This window comes from Bufo bufo, chromosome 4, assembly GCF_905171765.1.
Source record: "Bufo bufo chromosome 4, aBufBuf1.1, whole genome shotgun sequence".
NCBI lineage: Eukaryota > Metazoa > Chordata > Amphibia > Anura > Bufonidae > Bufo > Bufo bufo.
In genome coordinates, this window is record NC_053392.1 from 123,923,223 (window position 1) to 123,949,595 (window position 26,373).

The window sequence follows — 26,373 nt, forward strand, 5'->3', positions numbered from 1 at the left end:
GTTGAACCTGGGATGAAATGACAACTGAGAGGTATAGTTCCACCACAGCTGGAGAGCCCCAGGTTAGAAAATATTCTCTGTGTTCAAGGCAAACAAGATAAGTGTTTCAAAAGAGTTGAGTTAAAGGGTTTGTTGCCACATGATGTAGAAAGCTATTAGATCAGTGGAAGTTTTACACGGGGACTCCTGACCGATTACAAGAGCGGGGATCTCGTACGCCCTTTGAGCCTCCTGAAATGAACAAGTGGCAGGTCAGGCATGCAAACTTCTGCTCCATTCATCTGTATGTTATGGATTGTGGACAAAAGCCTACTTAAAGGGAACATGTTGCTGTGATACCGCTATTCTACTAGCAGCATGTTATAGAGCAGGAGGAGCTGAGCAGGTTAATACATAATGCTGTGGGGAAAAAATTCTGTATAACTTATTGTTTGAAATCCCTGCTCCTAACCTGCTTAGGAGTCCAGTGGGTGGTGACTGGCAGCCTCCCCGCTAAGTACGACCACCCACTGGACTCCTAAGCAGAGAAAGAAAGCCGGCTTAGCTCCTCCTACTCTAAACCATGCTGTCTGCAGATCACACACATCATGACAGGTTCCCTTTATACTACAGGCATACTTTATGTACCCTAAAATAATAACACATTACCCTCTGCTAAGCTGTCTTGCCTTCAGCTAAGACCAAGGTTCACATTTGTGTCGGAGACTCCATTCAGTCGGCTGTACCGGGTAGGGTAGTGAGGCTTGCAGTTCTATTTTGTCTGTCAAAACCATGGGCACCACAAAGGAACCCATTGGGCTCTATCGGGTGTTGGTGATAGATCCTGCAATGTGATGTAGCTTCAATAACAAAGAGAAGCCACAGCACAAATGTGAACAGAGCCTAAGGGGGACTTCACATGCAGCAGATTTCAATACGGAAAATGGGGTTACATTGGTAGCAAGCACATGGATTTCTGCAATCGCCATTCAGGTGGATGGAACAGATTCTCAAGCTCAAAAAGTTTCTGAATTCAAAAAAATCTGCCATGTGTGAAGGCCCCCTGGCTGGAACTTGTCCTTTCACCTGATTTTACCAAGACACCCAGTCAGCATGAAGCACTTTTCCTTATCATGGCTTCTTTTCTTTGTTTCTTCATTCACCGCTTTATTACGGTTTATCTCAGTCCCAAATCAGTTTTATGTCCACTCCTTCAATTCACTTTAAGAACTGTCCTGTATGAACCTGGACATGCCGTACAATTGTCTTATGCATTTTCCTCATCTACCTAAACACAGATTAAGGCCTCTTTCACACCAGCGATATGGATTGTGTCAGGATCTGTTCAGGAAAAAACCTCATGGTGTAGAACACAAGTTCAATCAGTTTTGTCTGGGATTGCGTTCAGTGTGTTTTTTTTCTGTCTGGATTGTATGCGTTCTTCACAAGTGTGAAGAAAAGCTGAATAACCATCTACTTCTCCTAGCAACCATCAGTGAAAAACGAGACATTATATCCAGAGGACTTCTGGTTTTCACACAAACCACATTCACTTCTTTGGAGCCAGAGTTGCGTGAAAAATGCAAAATATAGAACACACTGCGATATTTCCTGAACACAGACATGATGTGTGAATGTCTCAGGAGTCAAACTTGATCGTGTGAAAGAGGCCTAAGGTGTAAAGTACAACATTGGCATATAAAATATTGGGCCCGGTTGAGAAAGTTAAGGCCTCACTGTCAATCCATGTAATTAAATCTAAAATCGGACTCGATTTATGGTCTTATTACTGGAGATAAAGTATCTTGTCTGCTAATCTGTGATTTAAAACCTTTTTATCAGGATCCCTGAATCCGGTTTTCTTGCAGTCTGCCCTCCTGTCCGCACCCCATCTCTGCCACATCATCATGCCTGCTGACTACAATGGCACCTGGGTCATGGAGGTCAATGACAACTTTGATGGGTACATGAAGGCTTTAGGTATGAGCTTTATAAGGTCAAGGGTATTTAGGAATTAGAAAGAATTTATTGAAAAGAAGGTGTCTTCTTATTTGAAGATTGTATAGTTTTATGTCATCGGGTTTTCTTTACTTTTTTTATGCAGCAACATTGGTATCTGGAGGCTTTAGCACCAGATGTGATCATGCTAGCTACCAAAGTCGATATGGATTAAGTTTTAACAGGGAATGGCACAGCTTGAAATCAATTGACCCCGGCCTTTCAAGTGGCCTGAGCCCTATATCTCCACGTCAAGCACCAGATGCAACTGTGACCTCTAATAGACCAATAGCAATAGGTAAAGTTAGGGTGTGTTTACACATACAAGAATGCATTTGCATCCTAAATAGTTCCCCTTGTAGTCCTATGGAGTTTAAATCAGTATATTCTAAAAATCTGTGCAGCTGTGGTCCGGATTTTGTGAATCCCTATTTTTCCTTAGATTTCCATGGGAAATCATAATCCACAATAAAATTGCCTCGAAACTAAAAATACAAACATGCAGATTTCAGTGCGTATTTTACCGCCACCTGTGATGGCGCCCTTAGTCTATGTTCACATGTGGCAAACAGTTCTTGCACTTGTTCCTTACATCTTAATGGACTTTGTAAAAATCCATCCACAAGTTGCAGAAACAACCCATTTAGATGTATGGAATATATTTTCAGTTACAGAAACTTAAAACAAAAAAAGTCACATGTGAATATACCTTGACAGCTCTTGTGAACATGGGGGACAGTATTGCTACCTTCCAGGTATAGCACCATTGTATAACCACAGTAAAGGCCCCATGTTAACACAGTCTACATTTTTTCTACTTGCATTTCAATGGTAGGCTACCTTTGACCTAATGCAAACTTACAGGAAATGTATGAACAAAGACTGAGTAATAGGTGGATTAGGAGATCCATATGGTACCATACGACTAAATAAAAAAAATATTAATCGGTGCATGCTTCCTGTGCCTTGGTTGGAAATAATACAGTTAGACAGAAATAGACTTACATTAGGTAATAGGTGGCTACTGTAAACCATCAGCACTACCTGTAGAACGATGCTGTGGCAGTGCACATATGTGAAGGAGGTAAAGGATGAAGTAGTGACGGATCCTAATACAGGTACATGGCGGGATGCACTGAGGACTGTACATGGATGGAAGGAAATGAGTAGTAAAAGTTATAACTAATAATACTAGGAGATTGATGGAGAATAGGTGGAGAAGGTGCAATTAAATGATTACACGACAGTTATTATACTGAATGAACTTCATTGACGAAGGCTGATGGGGCACATTTTTAAACCCCTGCCCTGGACACCAATATAGCCCTTGGCTTAAACAGGACTGTGAAATATATCTTCAGTATACATTGTTTTAGTTGTATGTGACTATTGCACTCAGAGACAGGATGCATTGCGAAGCTCTCTACTGAAATTTCTGTAAAATGTACGCTTATTTAAATGGGTTCTCTGGGAATTCAGAAAATAAAATGACTGAAAATACTTAAATGTTACTGTATTCTAAATACATTGCCAAAAACCTTAATGAGTTAGAACTGCTAGTTTTTGCCTAGAAAGCAATCATCAGGTAAAATAAAATGGCCCCTGTCCTATAAGTACACACAAAACCTGTCCTAATCACACAGTAGGACAAGTTACTTCACAACACCTAGCTAAAGAGCTGCCTCATCCTCCTCTCTGCTCTGCTTGTCAGGGATTATGATCCTGAATACAGCTGATAAGATCTTCAGGCATCTCTGTAGGAATTGAGTTTATGAGGAGACATGAAGTACAGAGGCAGACAATGATGATGTGGGGCTGCAGTAATGTAGCTGACTGCATACAAGTGCTGCTGCTCATTGACCATATCCCACCCTCATCTCTGTACTTCACTGTCTTCTCATGAACTCCATTCCTACAGAGATTCAGCTGAAGATCTTATCAGCTGTATTCGGGATCATAATCCCTGACAAGCAGAGGAGGATGAGGCAGCTCTTTAGCTCAGTGTTCTGAAGTAACTTGTCCTGCTGTGTGATTAGGACAGGTTTTGTGTGCACTAATAGGACGGCGGCCATTTTATTTCTCCTAATGATTGCTCCCTGGACAAAACAAGTCATTATAACTAATGAAATGTATTTGGGAATATATTTATAATAAAGTAATATTTAAAGGGGTTATCCAAGATCTATAATGCCCAACCATATGCCCTGGCCCCTCAGAGAGGTTGTACTTACTTCGCTCCGCAGCACCCGCGTCACTTCTGATGCTGGCACGGCTGCTACATCTCCCCGTTGTGCAGATGAAAACATACGGCAACGGGGGAGACGGCCAATAACAGGTCGCAACGGGGACGAGCCTCCCTAGCACAGCCGGTGACACTAGGGAGGCTCGTTCCCATCGCAGCCTGCTATTGGCTGCCTACCCCCCGACACCGGATGTTTTATTCCGCGCGACTGGTAGATGCAGTGGCAGACGTGCCAGTATCAGAAACGATGTGGGTTCCAGGAAGCGAGGTAAGTACAACCTCTGTGAGGGGCCTGGGCATATGTGGGGGCATTATACTGTAGATCTTGGATAACCCCTTTAAGTATTTTCAGTAATTTTATCTTCTTAATTCCTGGAGAACCCCTACAAAGGGATACAGTAGAACAGTGTTTCCCAACCACTGTGCCTCCAGCTGTTGCAAAACTACAACTCCCAGCATGCCCGGACAGCCTTTGGCTGTGCGGGCATGCTGGGAGGTGTAGTTTTGCAACAGCTGGAGGCACACTGGTTGGGAAACACTGCAGTAGAATATATGAGAATATCGCCTAGGGATGGAACATGTAATGATTATTATCAGACCTGCATAGAAATATTCCCATTATCATTCTTAATTGAAGGACTTCAGCATGTAAACTGTGATCGGGATAGAAACCACATTATGGGGAACAGCAGAGCTTTATAATGACAATATATTTTCACATTCTCAAGCTGGAAAAGATTTGTGCATGTAAGGCTACTTTCACACTTGCGTTGTTAATTCCGGTATTCAGATCCAGTAGAGTATCTCAATACTGGAATTAAACGGTTCCATTTTGATTTTGCACATCAAGATGCATACATTCAGTTAGGATGAGTTTGTGTGAAATCAAAATGGAAAAAAAAAGGAACCGTCACTAAATATATTAAAAGTCAATGTGTGACGCACGGTTTTGTGTGATCTGAATGGATCTCTTTACATTTAGAATGCATGAGGACTAAAAGGAAAGTTTTTTTTCCGGTATTAAGATCCTCTGCCAAATCTCTATACCAGAAAACAACAATGCAAGTGTGAAAGTAGCCTAAGTACACTGCTCAGTCTCCTATCCAGTTTTCTCGCTCTATACTTACATGTACTTTTATGGCACAACTAGGAAGGGGAATTGATTCCTCGTCCTGTTCTTTCTGCAGACATGGACTTTGCTACCCGGAAGATCGCTGCTCATTTGACCCAGACCAAAGAACTTATTCAGAATGGAAATGAGTTTAAGACAAAGACCCTCAGCACATTCAGGAATTATCTGGTTGACTTCACTGTTGGGGTAGAATTTGAGGAGAAGACTAAAGGCCTGGATAATCGGGTGGTGCAGGTTGGTTGGTGCTGACTCTCCATGGTCAGAGATGATTCTTCTCACTGTTTCTATAGTAAAATCATACTTGCCAACTCTCTTTTAAAATGTCCTTGAGGCTCCTGGAAAAAGGAGAGATATGCCACCAGGCTCTAGGAAGAGTTAGTAAAACAACATGAAGAGTTGATTTCTCTCTGAAAGCTGCCCTCCATATTACTGTATGTGGGGCCTGGATTCTGGGGTGGGATGCCTCTCAAAAGTGGACAGGTCACTGCTAAAAAGGGAGGGGAGTGACTATAAAACGGGAGTGTGTCCTGAAAAAGACCTGTGTCAACAGAAGAAAAATGTATGGGCAGCACATTGCATTCTTAAGCCTCTTGAAGGCCAGCCTTCAGAAGTTGGCAAGTATTAGTAAAACTGATTTCTGTTTTCTTGATTTTACAGACCTTGGTGTCCTGGGACGGGGATAAACTTGTCTGCATCCAGAAGGGAGAGAAGAAGAACCGTGGCTGGAAAAGTTGGATTGAGGGAGATAAACTTTACTTTGTAAGAGTGGCAGTACTGGCCTTTATACCTAATGTGTATAGGGGGAAATACACCTGCCCATCAACCTCCGCAGGGAGGGCAGAGGCAGTGTGCATGGCAAGCAGATCATCAGACTCATCTCTTGCAGCATGCTTTAAAAATGCTAAATTATGTAAAACTGTTAGATGTTAACACAGGAGTCAGCGGGTCTGTCACTATACTAGGCTGCCATCAGAGAGGCCATGTCCTGGGACTGCAGCTCAGTCCCATACAAGTGAATGGAACAGAGCTGCCATACCAGGCACAGCCACACATGTACAGGGCTGTGTAAACAATGAAAGGGATGTGCTGTAGCCCCTTTAATCTGCTGACTATGTGGGTACTGGAGATCAAATCCTCATGACCAAATACCAAAGACCTATCTTAAGGACAGGCCATTGATAGTCCCCGAATCCTCCTGGCTAAAATATGAAATCCCCTTAAAGGGATGTTAACTATGTTCTACTTTAAAATGCTGTGGATTTAAGAAAAAAACATTATTTAAAAACTAGCCGGGAACAGGGAGAAGAGTTGTGAAGCAGCTCCCCGCCAGCCTCTTCCTGCCCGCAGCTTGATTGACGGGTATCTCCCTATTTATGTAGAGTGAGAGACCTTTCAATCCAGCTGAGACGAGCGGGAGAAGCCCTCGTCTTTTGCTAGATCTTTTGGGCCCTGTTCCTGTTGTATTATGTTCTGACTATTTTAACAGAGCCAGGACCCACTGATGGATCTTCTGATGGCCAGTCCTACCCTGTGTATGTCCACATCCAGCAAGAGGGTCAAATAATGGGGAGAAGGGGGGGAATAATAGCACGTAACAAGTTGGAACAGTTGCTTATATCAATTGCCAGGATCCTATATGGCCAATTCAAATATAAACACAACATGGTCCCTATACACACAAATTTGCTCTGGTGTTGTTTTCTATCTCTAAAAAAAACACCATAGAAATCATCCATGTGTTTTTCCCACACTGCATTCAGTTTTTATGGCATTTTTTTAGCAGCATTTTTTTTTCCTAAATAGCTGTATGGACACATTTATTCATGGTGTTTGTCCCCTATAGAGAAGGAAAGGTCAAAATGCCAGAAAAAAATGGCAAAAGCAGACTTAAAAAGAGCCAAAAATGACAGTATAAAAAATGCCTGTGTGTCCTGTGCTTCATATTTCCCATAGACTTTCAGCTAACATCTGGAGCTGAGGTTTTTACTGAAATAAATCCCTTTAAAACCGCCACTAAAACCTATGTGTGAACCCACACTCACTATACTGCATCTTTATATTTCAGGAACTAACCTGTGAAGATCAAGTCTGCCATCAGGTCTTCAAGAAGAAGAACTAAGAACGTTCAGTTTTATCTGCATAGCGCATGTTTTTTCTTCATAGTGTAGAAACCTCTGTAATGCATATCTATGTAAACTTCATTAATAAATAAAACATTTTTATGAAAGTCTTAAGTTTTTTGCATGTGCATAAAAATAATGTTCACCATGACATATACACTTTACTATTTTAGATAATTGAATCAATTCTAAACAAACTGAGTCTGTTACGAATTTCCCCAAAACTTCAGATTCTAGAGAATCCGAACATTTGCGATTCGTTTTGAATGAATCACTCAAAATGGTGTCTGCCATTTTATTGAGCAGAAGAAGAAAGAGGATCACATGAGCCCGGGCGGTGCCCTGGCCAGCGTGTCAAGACAATAGCTAGTTAGTTACATTTAATTAATTGAAGACAGAGACAGGTTTTTTTTTTCTAGGGACATTACACGGTCAGTGTGTCATTGAACTCAGTCAGGATGCCACCCATTTTAAGTGAGCGCTACACTGCTGCAGCAATATTTAAAGTGTTATTCTGAGGCTTGTTTTTTTTATCCTTATATTGCTCCCACTGGTATATATTGTAATTTTCTAAATGACAGTAATTAAAAATTTCATACATGGCCAGCGATCTGGTTCCGGGTCACGTGGTGTGCTCCTCTTCTTCCTCCTAGCTTCAGGATCATGTGCCGATCATCGAGCAAGTGATCCTGGTGGCCCTGTTCCATCCCACAGTGAACGTGTCAATTATCACTGATGGCACGTTCATTGCCTGGCCCCTGCGCTCCTGCACCACAGTGCAAGCGCCAGAATCAATATTTGCACTTGTGTAACACCCCAGAGTTGTGTTACTACACGCCCCGCTACTATCTCCTAAGAGCCTTTACCTTGTTATCTGATATGATTTTGCTCATGTCTTCACAACTGTGCATTTAAAACTATGTTAAATGTAGAGGTGGGACGAATCCAAATTTTTTTGAATCCGAATCCGAAAAGGTTCTCGAATCTATCGAATCTTTCGAATCTCGAATACTAAGAATCCTGTACATAAGAATTGTGTGAACGGTGTAAGAAACAAAGTGATCCAAACACTTATGGGGGGATCTGTGGATGACACTGCTATGGGGGGGATCTGTGGATGGCACTGTTATGGGGGGGATCTGTGGATGGCACTGTTATGGGGGGGATCTGTGGATGGCACTGTTATGGGGGGATCTGTGGATGGCACTGTTATGGGGGGATCGGTGGATGGCACTGTTATGGGGGGATCTGTGGATGGCACTGTTATGGGGGGATCTGTGGATGGCACTGCTATGGGGGGGATCTGTGCATGGCACTGTTATGGGGGATCTGTGGATGGCACTGTTATGGGGGGGATCTGTGGATGGCACTGTTATGGGGGGATCTGTGGATGGCACTGTTATGGGGGGATCTGTGGATGGCACTGTTATGGGGGGATCTGTGGATGGCACTGTTATGGGGGGATCTATGGATGGCACTGTTATGGGGATCTGTGGATGGCACTGTTATGGGGGATCTGTGGATGGCACTGTTACATTACAACATTAAGTTCCGTATCAGAGAGGAGGGAGGAGGCAGGTCGAGAGGACGGGCGGGCGGCGCGTCTGTGGATGGCACTGTTATGGGGGATCTGTGGATGGCACTGTTACATTACAACATTAAGTTCCGTATCAGAGAGGAGGGAGGAGGCAGGTCGAGAGGACGGGCGGGCGGCGCGTCACTCACTACGCCACGCGCCCGTGCCTCCTCCCTCCTCTCTTCTACGGAACTTAATGTTGTAATGGAAGTAATACAGATGGATTATTATATCTTAACAATGCAGGTTAGATCATAAGATTATACTACAGTGAGAGGGGCCGGTGCATTAGAATACAGGGACTGCACCAGTCCCCGCTGTCATGAATTCGTCAGATTTGAATTTAGTATATGAGGTCGAGATTCGAGTCCACGAATCCCTCAAATCCAACAAGATTCGAGGGATTCGTGGATTCAACGGATTCGTCGTCCCACCTCTAGTTAAATGTAAATTTCCTTGTAATTTTCCATGTTCACCAGCAGGTGGCAGCAATCGATTGGTAAGGAACTAGTTACAGTTTAGTGTATCTAGGCTGGAATGGTTTATTCCAGCTTAGCTCCCCCTCTGTGGAGGTGTGGACTGTTCCCACATCCTGCACCTTGGGTGGAGAAGGAAGTTAGAGTCACTGTAGCCCACCCCATGCTATGGGTAGGGTGTGTGTGTAAGGAGTCCCCCTGTATAGGGAAGAAAGCCAGGATCTTGTCTCGGCTGAGACATTGATCATAATACCCAGTCTGAGCCCTGCAGCCTCAGTTGGATGACAAGAAAGTAGACAACCTCCAGAGTTCCAGGACGAAAGCATTCCCTGAGAATATATCTGTGAGTAGAGTTCAGAGACCTAAGAGAAGCCATATTCCTCCTCAGCTAGTCAGTCCCCACGAAGCAGAAGATAAAGAGAAGCACAGAAGATAAATTCTTGCCACAGTTTCAGAGCTACTAAGCAGATGTCTTATCCTGCAAGCTCAAGATTTATAGTGCAGAAGATTCATTTCTGCCAACCATTGCCAAAACCTGCTGGGATCAAAGACCAAAGCTGTATTCTGTTTGGATTCAAGTTATCCTCAGTAAAGAAAAGTTTGAACTTCACCTAAAGGTCTGGACATCAATTTCTGCTGCAAAATTCTTCTATTACTCCTACTATCACTAAACTCAATTTATTGCAAGTGAGCCAGGAGTCCGGCCGTACCCAGGTAGGAGACACCGTTGACACCATTATCATCACCATACAGAGACATTATAGGCCATCTGTCACGACCATGGGTATGGTCGTGACTCCTGAACCGCAAGCTGTTGCCTGCGGTTTGGTTTTGGTCAATCACATGGTGAGGGCGGCTGAATTGTTGCCTCACGTGTGGTTGCCGCTGGCAACATGTTTGTGCTTTGCAGCTTGCTGCAAGCTGCATGCGGTTACACCTGGCAACCTGCGTTTGTAGGTGTGCCTTTTTATATATCTGGTGTGCACGAAGTTTGGATGTGTGCACTGGGATGGTTTCCCTTCACTTGTGGCTGCCCGAGGTAACGTGGTGTTTTCTGTACATGTGGTGGCGGTGTCTCGGCCTTCTGGCTGACTCCCAGGACACGGTTGCCACGCATGTCGTTGCCTGCGGTAACAGCTGCAGAGTGATAAGGGTTTGTTCACTTCCCCTGTATGTGGCTGTTCTCCCTTCCCTGGTGTGAGAAGGGTTAATTCCCTTCTGTGTGTGAACACTGGGTGTGTCTGTGTGGGTGTGGCTACATGGGCTATAAAGCCTCAGTGGAGACCTGATATCTGAGGGGTACTTCAGCCTTGTTTGTAAGCTGGAGGCACCCTCCTGGTCCCTTATTCCATCTGCCAGTGAGGGCCACCCTTGTGGTCATAAATTGTGATTCACGATGTTATAAAGATGTGTTTGTGTTATGCTTATTTATTGCAGCGTATGGTTTCCTGGGTTCCTGTGTGGTGTGTGCTCTGTCTCTTGTGTTGTTGTGGACAGCAGCACTTCTACTTGGGTTCCATGCTCTGTGTCTGTGGCAGGTAGGTGTGGTACTAGTTGCACTTACCTGCCATTGCCATATGTCCGGCCAGTTTAGACTCCTGTTTCTCCGTATCCAGGAGGAACAGGTGGTCTACCCAGCTCCTAGTACAGGGATCGGCGGAGGGTGAGTAGGAATCCGAGGTTCCTGAGCATGAGCCCTCCTACCTTCAAGGTCGGCTCATGCAGCTAGGAGTCAGGGTCAGATTAGGGATGCATTAGGAGGTGACCTGCTCCCTAATTCTGTGGTCCTGGCTGAGCAGCCACTAACATCTCGTGGCATCGCACGGCTGAGGGTTTTCCCCATCCTCAGCCGTGATACCATAACACCACTCAGGCATTCCTAACCTGGGACGTGCGTTGTAACACCTTGGGAGGGCCCTGTGATCGTACCCTGCGCACGCTGCAATTGATGTAACAAACAAACTATAAACTATTATCCACCCATATCCTGACCCACTGCATAAGTGGCATCAGTGTATCCGTTCCTGGTCACTGCACTTGCGATGTCGGCGTAGAGCTTACTAGCAGTGGCTTACCTGGAGTTCCATGGGCCCCAGGGCAAACTTTGGATAGGAGCCCCCCTCCCACTAGGCCCGGTCGCGGTTTAACCCTCTGCCACACTCCTGGTCTCTGGTTTTAATAATAATATCCCCCCACTACCCCCAGTAATGTCCCTATAGCGCCCACAGTAATGTCCCTATACTGCCCCCAGTAATGCCCCCCACTTCCCCCAGTAATATCCTTCCACTGCCCTCAATAATGTTCATTCCCGCAGTCTTCACTCCAGGCCCCATCAGAGCGCTCATCACAGCAGCATTACGCGGTCGTTCCGGCATCTATCAGGCCCCAGCATTGCCTGACTAGTAGCATTCACGTATGACTCGGGTGGGTGGAGCCTGACCAATGTTCATTTGTGAATACTACTAGTGGGGCAGTGCTGGGGTCTGATAGATGCCGGACCAACCACATGTGATGCTGCTGTGATGAGCGCTCTGATGGAAGTACACTGATGGGCCCCATTACATGTGAGTGCAGGGACCCCCTCCCCCCACCAAGCCCAATTGCTATACTCCTGCTTACCAGCCCACCCCCCTTCTCAAGCTGGCAGTGCTGCCTGCTGACGTCAGGACGTTGCAAGGGAAGAGTTCAGCCCCTTCTTCAGCTACTTCGCTTTAGTGCTGGCACGAGAACTCTCTGTGCTAGTGCTGTCAAACTACAGGTTACTACCCTGCCCCCTTCTCAAGCTTCCTTACTTCACAAGCACCACTTGAGATACCAGCAGATTAGTAAAGTGTACTTTGACAGCGGTAATGCAGAGAGAAATATGTACTGCCCAGCCCTCTGAATGTCTCAGCCTCTCTGCAAGGAAGCCACTGAGGGGGCATTCTAATGTGAAGGTGGGGCACTACGGGAACTCTCTAAGGCTACTTTCACACTAGCGTTTTGGCTTTCCGTTTGTGAGATCCGTTCAGGGCTCTCACAAGCGGTCCAAAATGTATCAGTTTTGAGCTAATGTATTCTGAATGGAAAAGGATCTGCTCAGAATGCATCAGTTTGCCTCTGTTCAGTCACCATTCCGCCTGCCTGCAGCGTTTTGCTGTTCGCCTGACAAAGCAGAGCCAAACGGATCCGTCCTGGCACACATTACAATGTAAGTCACCGTCCAAGGAAGGACAACATCTGCATGGAGTTTGTATGTTCTCCCAGTGTTTGCGTGGGTTTCCTCCCACACTCCAAAGACATACTGATAGGGACCTTAGATTGTGAGCCCCATTGGGGACAGTTGGTTGCTAATGTCTGTAAAGTGCTGCGGAATATATTAGAGCTATATAAGTGCATAAAATAAAATAAATAAATAAATAATGAGGACTGATCCGTTTTCTCTGACACAATCTGGCACAATAGAAAACTGATCCGTCCTCTATTGACTTTCAATGGTGTTCAAAACGGATCCGTCATGGCTATGGAAGACATAATACAACCGGATACGTTCATGACGGATGCGTTTTTGCAGATCAATGACGGATCTACAAAAAACACTAGTGTAAAAGTAGCCTAATATGAAGGAGGCACTAAGGCGGCTATCAAATGTGTATATATAGTATCAATACATTTTTATTGGAGATTGTAGACATTACAAATGCCAAACAAGAAAGTAACAAAAACAGAACAAAAACTAAAACAATGAAAAATGAATGTCCTTAAAGGGAACCTGTCATGTGGATATTTGATTATAATCTAACTAATTATATACAATCATTAACTACTAAAAAGTGCCTTAGATGTATTCACTTACTGGTGTGACAGATGGCTACCTCATAATATACACACAAAGATGCCACATGCTGCATGCTAATGAGCTGATTTGAGTCCAGCGTTTTTTTTAATTCAGAGATATAGCCACTCCCCTGCCCACCTGCTGCTGATTCATATGGAAAAAAACTGTCAATCAGCAGCAGGTAGGCGGGGAGAGTCAGGAGCTCATAAATATTCATGACTAATCATTATCAGCTGGAGCTTTTCAATACAAGATGTTGGCAGATTGACTGGGTCAGTTAATCCCTTAGGGACGCATGACGTACCGGTACAGGTTGGAAGCTATATGAGTAATACACACAGTATTACTCATACAGCCAATGCATTCCAATACAGAAGTATTGGAATGCATTGTAAAGGATTTGACCCCCAAAAGTTGAAGTCCCAAAGTGGGACAAAAAATAAAGTGAAAAAAAAAGTTTGAAAAATAAAGTTTTCCCCCCAAAAATTAAAAGTTTCAAGTAAAAATAAACAAAAAAGTCATTTTCCCCAAATAAAGTTTAAAAAAATAGGGGGAAAAAAAAAGTATACATATTAGGTATTGCCGCGTCCGTATCGACCATCTCTATAAACATATCACATGACCTAACCCCTCAGATGAACACCGTAAAAAATAAAGAATACAAACTGTGCTAAATAAACAATTTTTTTGTCACCTTACATCACAAAAAGTACAACAGCAAGCGATCAAAAAGGCGTTTGCCCACCAAAATAGTACCAATCTAACCATCACATCATCCCGCCAAAAATTAGCCCCTACCTGAGACAATCGCCCAAAAAAAAAAATATGGCTTAGAATATGAAGACACTAAAACATAATTCTTTTTGTTTTAAAAAAGCTGTTCTTGTGTAAAAATTAACACCGTACAAAATAAAAAATAAAAACTGTGCTAAATAAACAATTTTTTGTCACCTTACATCACAAAAAGTGTAATAGCAAGCGATCAAAAAGTCACACGCACCCCAAAATAGTGCCAATAAAACCATCATCTCATCCCGCAAAAATCATACCCTACCCAAGGTAATCGCCCAAAAACTGAAAATAATATGTCTCTCAGACTATGGAAACACTAAAACATGATTTTTTTTGCTTCAAAAAAGAAATAATTGTGTAAAACTTACATAAATAAAAAAAATATACATATTAGGTATCGCCGCATCCGTGACAACCTGGTCTATAAAAATATCACATGATTTAACCTGTCAGATGAATGTTGTAAATAACAAAAAATAAAAACGGTGGCAAAACAGCTATTTCTTGTTATCTTGCCTCACAAAAAGTGTAATATAGAGCAACCAAAAATCATATGTACCCTAAACTAGTACCAACAATACTGCCACCCTATCCCGTAGTTTCTAAAATGCGCCCATTTTTTTGGAGTTTCTACTCTAGGGGTGCATCAGGGGGGCTTCAAATGGGACATGGTGTCAAAAAACCAGTCTAGCAAAATCTGCCTTCCAAAAACCGTATGGCATATCTTTCCTTCTGCGCCCTGCCGTGTGCCCGTACAGCGGTTTACGACCACATATGGGGTGTTTCTGTAAACTACAGGATCAGGGCCATAAATATTGAGTTTTGTTTGGCTTTTAACCTTTGCTTTGTTACTGGGAAAAATGGATTAGAATGGAAAATTTGCCAAAAAATGGAAATTCTGAAATTTCATCTCCATTTGCCAATAATGCTTGTGGAACACCTAAAGGGTTAACGACGTTTGTAAAATCTGTTTTGAATACCTTGAGGGGTGTAGTTTCTTAGATGTGGTCACTTTTATGGAGTTTCTACTCTAGGGGTGCATCAGGGGGGCTTCAAATGGGACATGGTGTCAAAAAAAACAGTCCAGCAAAATCTGCCTTTCAAAAACCGTATGGCATTCCTTTCCTTCTGCGCCCTGCCGTGTGCCCGTACAGTAGTTTACGACCACATATGGGGTGTTTCTGTAAATTACAGAATCAGGGCCATAAATATTGAGTTTGGTTTGGCTGTTAACCCTTGCTTTGTAACTGGAAAAAAATTATTAAAATGGAAAATCTGCCAAAAAAGTGAAATTTGGAAATTGTATCTCTATTTTCCATTAATTCTTGTGGAACACCTAAAAGGTTAACAAAGTTTGTAAAATCAGTTTTGAATACCTTGAGGGTGTAGTTTATAGAATGGGGTCATTTTTGGGTGGTTTCTATTATGTAAGCCTCGCAAAGTGACTTCAGACCTGAACTGGTCCCTAAAAATTGGGTTTTTGAAAATTTCAGAAAAATTTCAAGATTTGCTTCTAAACTTCTAAGCCTTGTAACATCCCCAAAAAATAAAATATCATTCCCAAAATGATCCAAAAATGAAGTAGACATATGGGGAATGTAAAGTAATAACTATTTTTGGAGGTATTACTATGTATTATAGAAGTAGAGAAATTGAAACTTGGAAATTTGCTAATTTTTTCACATTTTTGTAAATTTGGTATTTTTTTATGCAAAAATATTTACTTTTTTGACCCAATTTGTGTCATGAAGTACAATATGTGACGAAAAAACATTCTCAGAACGGCCTGGGTAAGTAAAAGCGTTTTAAAGTTATCAGCACTTAAAGTGACACTGGTCAGATTTGCAAAAAATGGCCAAGTCCTTAAGGTGAAATAGGGCTGAGTCCTTAGGGGGTTAAAGAAAGTGACCCAGCATTTTGCTAAGAGAATTAGTCACTTATTTATATTGCCCTTAGTTAGGACACCATAAAACTGGTGACAGGTTCCCTTTAAGCACAGGTGAGATCTCATCAAAAGTCAGTAATGTTGTGGTACCTGCAAACAATACATCAGACATGCATTTATAAAATATAAGCAGGTAGATGTGTAGCAAATCTGCTAGACAGTCAAGGCATCCATTGATTATGAGTAGCTATCCTGCACTCACTGGCATAGCTATACGGGTTGCAGTTGCCACCGGTCCCCTAAGCGAGTGGTGCTGTATATTTCCCTTTATAAGATGCAGTGCGGAAGAAGTGCTGTGAACACTGTACAGTACTTACCTCCTGCTTGCTCTTCTCAGGCCCTGCGCTGCTGTGTCCTGGCTGCCTGCAGCGTCAGGACGTACAGAGAGCTCTGTGACCTGACACTGCAGACAGTCAGGTGACTGTGCAGTTCGGGCACTGAGAAGAGAAGAGAGCCAGGACAGGGGGAGTGGCGACAGGAGAGGTAAGTTAATGTATTTATTTTACAGTCTAATATGGGGGATCTGAGAGGTCTAATGGGGGCCTGGGGGTCTGATTGGGGACCTGGAGGTCTGACTGGGGGTCTTAAGAGATCTAATGGGGGTCTTATTGGTAGTCTGGAGGTCTATTGGGGGTCTTGAGGTCTAATGGGGGTCTGGAGGTCTAATGGGGGTCTAATTGGGGGTCTGGAGGTCTGATGGGGGTCTCATTGGGGGTCTGGAGGTTTAATAGGGGTCTGATTGTGGGTCTGGAGGTCTTATGGGGGTCTCATTGGGGTCTGGAGGTTTAATAGGGGTCTGATTGGGGGTCTGAAAGTCTGATGGGGGTCTGATTGGGGGATTGGAGGTCTAATGGGGATAAAATATCGGGGTGTGGGGTCTGGAGGTCTGTTGGTGGTCTGGAGCTCTGGTCTGAGGTCTAATGGGTGTCTGGAAGTCTGGTCTGAGGTCTGATATGGGAGTCTGGAGGTCTGGTTTGTGGTCTGATATAGGTGTCTGGAGGTCTGGTCTGAGGTCTGATATGGGGGTCTGGAGTGCTAATGGGGGTCTTATATGGGGGTCTGGAGGTCTGATGGGGGTCTTATCTGAGGTCTAATATTGACGCGGGTCTGACATGGAGGTCTAATGGGGGTCTGATCTGAGGTCTAAAACTGGGGTCTGATATGGGGTCTGACATAGAGGTCTAACGGGGGGTCTGGTCTGAGATGGGGGTCTCATCTGGTGTTTTATATGGGGGTCTGATCTGAAAGGTAAGAGGGTATTTTTTTGTACTGGCACACAATATAAACAGGTATTTTTGTAGTGGCACACTATCTGTGTGGTACCAGTATTTTCAGGGGGACTGTTTCTGCAGGATAGTTTTGGGGGGCACAGTATTGGGGGTGGCAGGATAGAGTGTTGAGAAGGTGGAGAGGAGGATGGAAAGGTAGGAAACTAAGTTGTCTGTTTGTTAAAATCTGCAGAGACAAGACACAGCTGAAAGAAATCATCATGGCCGTCTGGTCTGACAGGTGAAGATGAGGAAAGAGAATATCTACCATATTTTTCGCCCTATACGACGCACCGACTCATAAGACGCACCTAGGTTTTAGGTAGACAATAAGAAAATTATTTTTTTCATTTATACCTCAGGTCAGACCACCAATCAGACCCCCAATGTTAATCAGACCTCAGCTAACAGTCCCAATAAGATTCCCAATGTTAATAAGACCCCAATAAGACCCCCAATCAGACCTCAGCTCAGACCCCAATATAAATGACCTCAGATAAGATCCCCATGCCCCACATCAGCCCCCAGTAGCCTCATATCAGCCCCCAGTAGCCTCATATCAATCCTCAGTAGCCTCATATCAGACCCCAGTAGTCTCATAGCAGCCCCCAGTAGTCTTATAGCAGCCCCCAGTAGCCTCATAGCAGCCTGCATTAGCCTCATAGCAGCCCACAGTATCTTTATAGCAACCCCCAGTAGCCTTATAGCAGCCCGCATTAGCCTCATAGCAGCCCACAGTATCTTTATAGCAACCCCCAGTAGCCTTATAGCAACCCCTATTAGCCTCATAGCAGCCCCCAGTAGCCTCATAGCAGCCACCATAAGTCTCATAGCAGCCCCCAGTAGCCTCATAGCAGCCCCCAGTAGCCTCATAGCAGCCCCCAATAGCCTTATAGCAGCCCCCAGTAGCCTCTTATCAGCTCCCAGTAGCTTCTCCATCAGCCCCCAGTGCATCTCACCAGCCCCCAGAAGTGTCTATCAGCCTCATAAATATAAAATAAAAAACCCACTTACCTCACCTGCTCCTGGATGCCGCCCTCCTCTCCTCCAGCGCGATCTGCATCCTCCTGCTGTCGGCTGTGCTGTAAAGGCTGCGCACAGCGTGATGTCACAGAGCGCCTCACGCTGTGCGCAGCCCTGCACAGCCGACAGCCAGGAAGCGGTGAGTACAAAGCCTTCACCGCTTCCCGGTCCTCCGGTACTAATGAGCGCTTCCATAATGGAAGCGGCTCATTAGTATTCGCCCCATAAGATGCAGGGGCATTTTCCCCCCACTTTTGGGATAAAAAAATGCGTCTTATGGGGCAAAAAATACGGTACATCAGAGGACATGTCACTGGGTGTAAGAGGTATGTGGCGCTGTATTACCCTGTATGTTCTGTAGGTCTGTATATAATGTTTTCCAAGTATGTCGTTAAAGGGGTTGTCTGCTTTTTTTTTCCGTACGAACGCTCCCTTCTCTGCTCTGTTTACCTGCTCACCACTGCAATTTCTCATTTAGCTTCAGTCTATTATATAATAAGCAACTGAAGTGATTTTTTTTATTTTCATAGACTCAGAAAACCCCTTTAAACCTATAGTACAGTACTTGAATTTTAATTAATGTGTATCATTGCAATCTACATCACATAATACATAACTACAGACAGAAATCTTATTCAGTAATCTAACAATTTGTCCATCATGTGCTAGCTGTGCTGCTGTGGACGCTACTACTACCCCTACGCTACACTAAGACAGTACAACTACCGCTTGTTAAATCAACCATTGCTAATACCATTTTGTGTGTGCCCAAAAACCGGATCATTTTTGCACTTTTATTAAATTAAAAAATAGAAAATTTCTTCGGACAGAAACAAATCTGATGGACTACTCGATCAAATCGCAACTAAAACTAATTTCAGGAAATTAGCTCATTCGTAATTACAGCATGTATTATAGTCCAAGTCCAGAGCTGTATTCACAATTCTGCTGGTATTAGAGTTGAAATATCCCAATATTCCTTACTAGCTGAATGCCCAGAGAGAACTTGCTCTAGGGATTTACCTTCTAAGACGAGTCCTGTTTACACCAGGCATTGTACAGTAATCTAATGTAGTGCTTTACAGCAGCTCAGTCAACATCTTAGGTATGTGTCTGTTAGAAACCCTTGTCCACACTTTCCATCAGTAGGTACTGAGTCAGCAAGGAATGCTGGAAGATGTCTGCTCTAAAGACTGTAAAATTGTGATTTCAGGTTTGGACTAATACATGCAATACAAACCTACATTGACCGAGCAGTGGGACAATTATTGGGAACAAACGTTCCTAAAATTTCTTCCCAATAATTGGCCCACATAAAGGTGCTGCCGATCATCCACAATGAATGGGGACAAAACGGAAGCGTTTTTTGCGGTATTGAGCCCCTATGACGGATATCAATACAGGAAAATACTAACGCTAGTGTGAAAGCAGCCTTATATCTTCACAGGACAACAGGATTAGGGAGCAGGTGACCTCCTAATCGCATCCCTAACCTGACCCTGACTCCTAGCTACATGAGCCGACCTTTGATGGTAGGAGGGCTCATGCTCCGGAACCTTGAAGTCCCTGCTAGCCCTCAAGATGGCCCTAAACTAGGAGCTGGGTAGACAGCCCGTTCCTCCTGGACACGGAGGAACAGCGGTCTAAAGTGGCCAAGCAACACAGACAAGGAAACATAAACAGACATATGACAGTGACAGGTAAGTGAGCCTAGTACCACACTTACCTGCCACAGACACACAACCTGGAACCCAAGTGCTGCTGTCCACAAAGACCAAAGACAGAGCACACCACACACACATCACAGGAAACCAGGAAACCATATGCTGCAATAAGAAACGACCAAACAAACATCTACCAAACACCATACATGAAGTAAACACACAACCTCATAAACATAGGGAATCACAATTTATGACCACAAGGGTGGCCCACACTGGCAGATGGAAATGACCAGGAGAGTTCCTCCAGCTAACAAGGCTGGAGTACCCCTCAGACATCATGTCTTAACTGAGGCTTTATAGCCCATGCAGCCACACCCACAATCGGACACACCCAGTGCACACACACACTAGGAAGGAAGTTAACCCTTCCAACACCAGGGAAGGGAAGACATCAACTTAAAGGGGAAGTGCACACATACATACTGTTGCCAGCGGCAACCACAGTGAGGGGAAGATGTCAGTGCACACCAAACATAAGACAGAGTGCACACAGACATACATAAGTGCATACATACAGACACACAAACTCCAAAGGGACCGCACACATACCTGTTGTCCGCGGTAACCGCACTTGAGGCAAACTACATCAAGCCCCAAGCTGCGGTTGAAACAACAACCCAAACCGCGGGCAACTGTATGCGGCTCCCAAGGAGTCACGGCCAGGACCGTGGCCGTGACACCTAAGGATTGGACATATTGACATCCAACAACTTTTCCCAATCCTTGCTGCACTTCAATTGTCCCTATACACATTAGATTTTTAGCAATTTTGGCTAAATCCAGTTTCTGTAATGTGTATGGCCAGCTTTATCTGATGAAACTTTAGAGCCAGCTCTTATACCATCTTGTTCATAAAATACTCCCAGGGAACAACCAGTATATTGGTGCTGCATGACTCACTAACATTTGTGCAAAAACTTTTACTACATTGGACAAAGTGCACCTACAACTATGACTGTGTCCTATAGTAACAAAGTACAATGTGCAACCCAGAGTACAGTCTGCATCCAGAGCCTGCCATTATGTCATTCCACATGCTATGGAGCGCCCACCAAAGCTGGCCTCATATTAGGTAGAGTCTTGCGCAGTAACACGGCTTTGCTTATCAGCCTAGCATTGGGGTGGACGATGCTATAATCCACCTTCTACACTTGCAGCGTCCCACTACGTGTGTGTGTGGGCACTGCTTAAAAGTACTTTTTACCTTGACAATTGCACTGTGTTGTATTGTGGTACTTTGTATTAATGTATCTGCAAAATCCCTGTTACCAGGCAGATTTGGTGTAATTTATACATCCCACCACTAGATGGGGATATAGTTCAGGTCAGGCCTAGTGAGGCAGATTAAGAATGTAGTTCAGATTAGAGCAGATCTGAGTAGGTCAGATCAGATTAGTGGGAGAAAATGTAGAGTGAAGACTCCATGACACAGATTAGGCTACTTTCACACTTGCGTTCAGAGCGGATCCGTCTGGGGTCTGCCCAGACGGATCCGCTCATATAATGCAGACTTGGGATCCGTTCAGAACGGATCCGTCTGCATTATATTGTAGAAAAAATTCTAAGTGTGAAAGTAGCTTCAGACGGATCCGTCCAGACTTTACATTGAAAGTCAATGGGGGACGGATCCGTTTGAAAATTGAGCCATATAGTGTAAAATTCAAACGGATCTGTCCCCATTGACTTACATTGTAAATCTGGACGGATCCGTTTGCCTCCGCACGGCCAGGCGGACACCCGAACGCGTTCAGGTGTCCGCTTGCTGAGCGGAGCGGAGGCTGAACGCTGCCAAACTGATGCATTCTGAGCATCCACTCAGAATGCATTGGTAGCTGGACGGATGCATTCGGGGCCGCTTGTGAGACTCTTCAAACGGAGCTCACAAGCGGAACCCCGACGCTAGTGTGAAAGTAGCCTTAGTGAGTGGAGCCAACTTCGCTAGGAGGTGATATTGTAGTGTCCCACTAGGTAGGCGTGGGCACTACACAAGGGTCAATTGGTTCAGGTGTTACTTCTACTCACAAGGGACAGTGATCTTATATTTGATTATGCATTTAATGTATTTTTCTATGTGTTTTTACATGCAATGCTTCCCCTGTATTATGCATAGCAGGCCTATTAGGGTGTAGTTAGGCATCCTAGACGCTAGAGGGAGATAGGGAGCCCCTAGTATAAATGTCCAGGCCCAGACAGGGAGGGGTTAGTTCATAGTCAGGAGTCTGTGGAGACAGAAGTGAGAAGGCACCAGCCAGAGATATGCTGAGGGCCTCCTCCTGACATGTAGCTTGATAGCCCTGGCTGCTAGCCACAACCAGGAGGATAGTGAGGAACTCCAGTCTGCCTGTAGATAAAGTGAGCCTCAGTTAGCTCAGAAGATTACCCCAGTAGTAGGAATGTACCTCCTGGGAGAAACCTGCAGCTTCCCTACCAAGCAAGGATAATACAAGTTCAGATAAGTAACCTGATGGGCAGAAGTACTATAAAGTAAAGAGCAAGGGTCTATACTGGAGGAAGGATTTATATACCAAGGATTAAAGCCAGCAATTAGGCATCCGGGCCTTGGGATCCAGCCAGCTAGAATAGCTAAAGGGGATAGAGCAGCATTGCACTGCAAAGCATTAACTGTTTGCCCTCCAAGTATCTTGCATGATTAATACCTGCCATTATTGAAAGAAAACCTGCTTGTGGAGTATTGTTCAAGGGACTGCATCATCATTATCAACTGTAACTGTCTGTACAAAGTTGGACTGTTTTTCCACCAAGTAAAGCAACGTTTAGTTCACCAACTGTGTACTCATTTACTACTCCTACAAATCGGTGTGCCACCGTTACAGGCACTGGCGTCACGAACCTTAAAGGGACCTTACCCAGGGCACTCAAAACACCTACAACACCCAGGGCACCTCACATACCATCAGGCCTGGTCCCTATCTACAGAGTGTGCCCCAGAGGAACTAGTGTCTGCCTCTCCCTCACTGCCGCATGCCTGCCCAGGGTTCTCCTCAGAAAAGTGAGTAACCCTCGATTGCCCATACCGTGACCTCACTGTCACTATACCCTGCAGGTCTGGCGTGCTGCATAAATTGGCGTCACGAACAGGATACGATCATTCCTGCGCCATTGCGGATATAAGAACTGTGTGCTATTATATGCCTTAAAGTGACCAAGCCCTAATTGCTTTATTGAAAATTGCTGGGCCAAAGAACTGTAATAATTTGCGGTGTGAAACTGTGCTTTTTATGGACTGTTTTGCTGTTGTAAAGCCACCGCTTGCTGTCAGTGAATAGACAGCGTTTTGCTCAAGATGGCCGCTTAGCTTGCTTGGATTTATTGCTGCGTCATCTTCATACTTTGATTGGCGGTAAAAATTGGCGCCTTCTGCTGAAAAGTGCGAGAAAGACTACATGTCCGCGCCGCCGCCCTGTCTGGACATTTGCATGTCTGCAGAAATGGACTCCGCCTCCCCCATACTGGAGTACCTGGGGGGCGGCCTCTCAGAGCAATGGGAGGATCTATCTTCAATTATTGGTGCCGCCCTGTCGCTCTCCAGAGAAGGATCGAGCATGTTGAAGAGTGAGGACTGCTCTGTTATTATGTCGGCACCCACTGGATTAAAAATGGACTGTACTGGTGTAGAGCAAGAGGACGCTCCAGCGGCCTACTCTCCGGGACCGGAGAGACCCGCCTGCCCGCCACCGAGGACGCAACCGGAGAACTACTATGGCTCCTGGAGAGACTTCTTCCAACCCTAATTTAAATGGTCGGCGCTGATGGCAGAGATACGGGAGGCCGCCATAAAGAAAACGACCAAGACTAAAATCTATTACGAGGAACTGGCAAAGACCGTTCATGAGTGCCACACTGACACCCAACCCCGCCTGGAAAGGAGAAAGGGGTTGGTTGTGGCCTTTGACAAGAACCGTGGCTACGGTTTTATCCAGGACTATACCACCGGCAGAGATTTGTACGTAAATCGGAGGTCCGTCAAGCGGAGTTACCTCTCGGAGTACATGCATAACCTCCGTGAGGGAGAGGAAGTGGAGTTCACCCCTGCCGAGGGCCTGCGAGGCCCATATGCCACTGCCGTGACCCGTCCCAGGAAAGAACCGGAGGACTGGGAAGCTGATGAGGACTACACTGGCTGCGAGCGTGAACCAGCGCGCTCTCCAGAACCGGCCCATCATGCATTTCAAGAGCGGGGCTCTTTCATTGGCCCGAACGTATTCTGGCAACCAACGGTAGTGGAGAAGTGGGTGAGCCCATATCCGTCCCCTGAGCTGCCTCGCCGGGAGAAAACTATTAAAGAGCTAGAGAACCTGGAGCGATTCCACGTGACCCTGGACAACATCCGAAAGGGTAAAAGAGCGGACGCCTCACCTGAGCCTGCAGCGGCTGCGCAGGATGCGCCCTCTATTGTACAAGTGCCGGCGGCGACATCGGAGGACAGAGATCCCGAATCTGAGAGTCTGGGTGACCAGATCGTCCGTCTGGAGGAAAAGCTGCGGGAACTACGCCGAATTGCCACCGCCAGAATCCAGACGCCACCTAGAAAGGAAGAGGTTCGACTTCAATACTCGGACATCTCTGGGTCAGAGGTAAGGGTACCTGTCCCTACCAGCCGGCCACCTACTGCGACTGCGACTGCACTGAGGCCCCCAAGGAGGCCCTCTCACACTGTATCCCGCTGTGCAGAGTCAGTTGTCACGGAACCCACCGGACCGCTTGCAGCAGCGGTACCCAGGCCAGCGCAGCAGCCGACAATTGTCATGCCTGCACCGGTGCGGTCAGCAACCGTGATCACCCCTAGGCCCATGGGGCCAATAGCTATTTGGGGTCCCTTTATGCTGCAGCTGCCCCCCAATACTGTGTTGTGGGCACATCCGCCTGTTGATGCTTATTACAGGCCCCATCTGCAAGCGGAGCCAGGGAGCACCACTGTGATACCAAGTGAATTTGATACGCCCCTGTGAATTGGCCTGCTAGGCCATTGATTTATTTGATTTCTTTTGTAAAAGGGACCCTATTGCCGAGGATCTAACCCTTCCAGGACAGGAGTCCTTTGTTTTGGTCCTTTGTTGCTGCTGCCAGTTACCCACGGCTCAGTGGTAGTGTCGCCCACTGAAATACCAATTGCCTCAAAGCCATGTTGTTTACAGGACCTCCTGCCTGCTTCTTCAATAATTGAGCCAAGTTGTGCCTATTTTTTATGTTGCACCTTTAACCCTTTTTAACCCCCTTTTCAGGTTGATTAAGGGTATTGCAGCACTTATTTTTATATATGCCATTGGAATAATGTGGGCTATTTTTATGTGCTGTCATTTTATTGTGCAACCTAAGTCCAAGGAAATGCGCCCAGGGATAGACTCAAATGCACATGAGCCTCTGAGATCTTGCTACTTTAAAGAAATGTGCCCAGAGATGGACTCCACTGTATGCGAGCCTCTGTGATCCTATACCTTCGCCCTTGCTGTGAATAAGAAAGGAACCTGGGTAGGGACTCATGTTTGTTCTTTGAGCCTCCAAGAACTTTTAATTGTTTTGCATTTTTTCTGCTGTTTTATTATGGACAATTTGCACTTAAAGTATTATATGGACTATCCTGGTATTATTGATACGCTGCGCCAGGTCAGCGCCCCTGTTCCCTTACATTATCCTGAGAGAAGAGAACGACGCCCCTTTTCACCGTACTTGCTCCTAAGCCAGTGGAACTGCCTGATGTATACATATATATGTATTTTTCAAATGTAGATGTATTTTTCCTGCTTTGCCTTATTTCTCTTTTTCAGGTGCAGTATCCAGCTGGGCAGGGCCCCTTCATGCTGCGCCGAGGACGGGCAACGTCATAGTGTGGGGGTATGTAGTGTCCCACTAGGTAGGCGTGGGCACTACACAAGGGTCAATTGGTTCAGGTGTTACTTCTACTCACAAGGGACAGTGATCTTATATTTGATTATGCATTTAATGTATTTTTCTATGTGTTTTTACATGCAATGCTTCCCCTGTATTATGCATAGCAGGCCTATTAGGGTGTAGTTAGGCATCCTAGACGCTAGAGGGAGATAGGGAGCCCCTAGTATAAATGTCCAGGCCCAGACAGGGAGGGGTTAGTTTATAGTCAGGAGTCTGTGGAGTCAGAAGTGAGAAGGCACCAGCCAGAGATATGCTGAGGGCCTCCTCCTGACATGCAGCTTGATAGCCCTGGCTGCTAGCCACAACCAGGAGGCTAGTGAGGAACTCCAGCCTGCCTGTAGATAAAGTGAGCCTCAGTTAGCTCAGAAGAT

General features: G+C 45.1%; 2 protein-coding genes across 2 annotated transcripts in view; both read left to right on the forward strand.

The window, feature by feature from the left end:
• Positions 1–26,373, forward strand: part of LOC120997642 (retinol-binding protein 2-like) — a 101,262-nt gene that overhangs the window by 3,507 nt on the left and 71,382 nt on the right. Inside the window, exon 2 of the mRNA XM_040427829.1 lies at positions 1,822–1,851. The gene's annotated coding sequence lies outside the window, so the exon portion shown is untranslated. The remainder of the gene's footprint in view (positions 1–1,821; positions 1,852–26,373) is intronic.
• On the forward strand, positions 1,845–7,964 carry LOC120997640 (retinol-binding protein 2-like). The gene is made up of 4 exons (XM_040427828.1): positions 1,845–1,959; positions 5,407–5,585; positions 6,009–6,110; positions 7,417–7,964. Exons 1-4 carry the CDS (start codon positions 1,887–1,889, stop codon positions 7,468–7,470), a joined length of 408 nt encoding a protein of 135 aa, XP_040283762.1. The 5' UTR covers positions 1,845–1,886; the 3' UTR covers positions 7,471–7,964.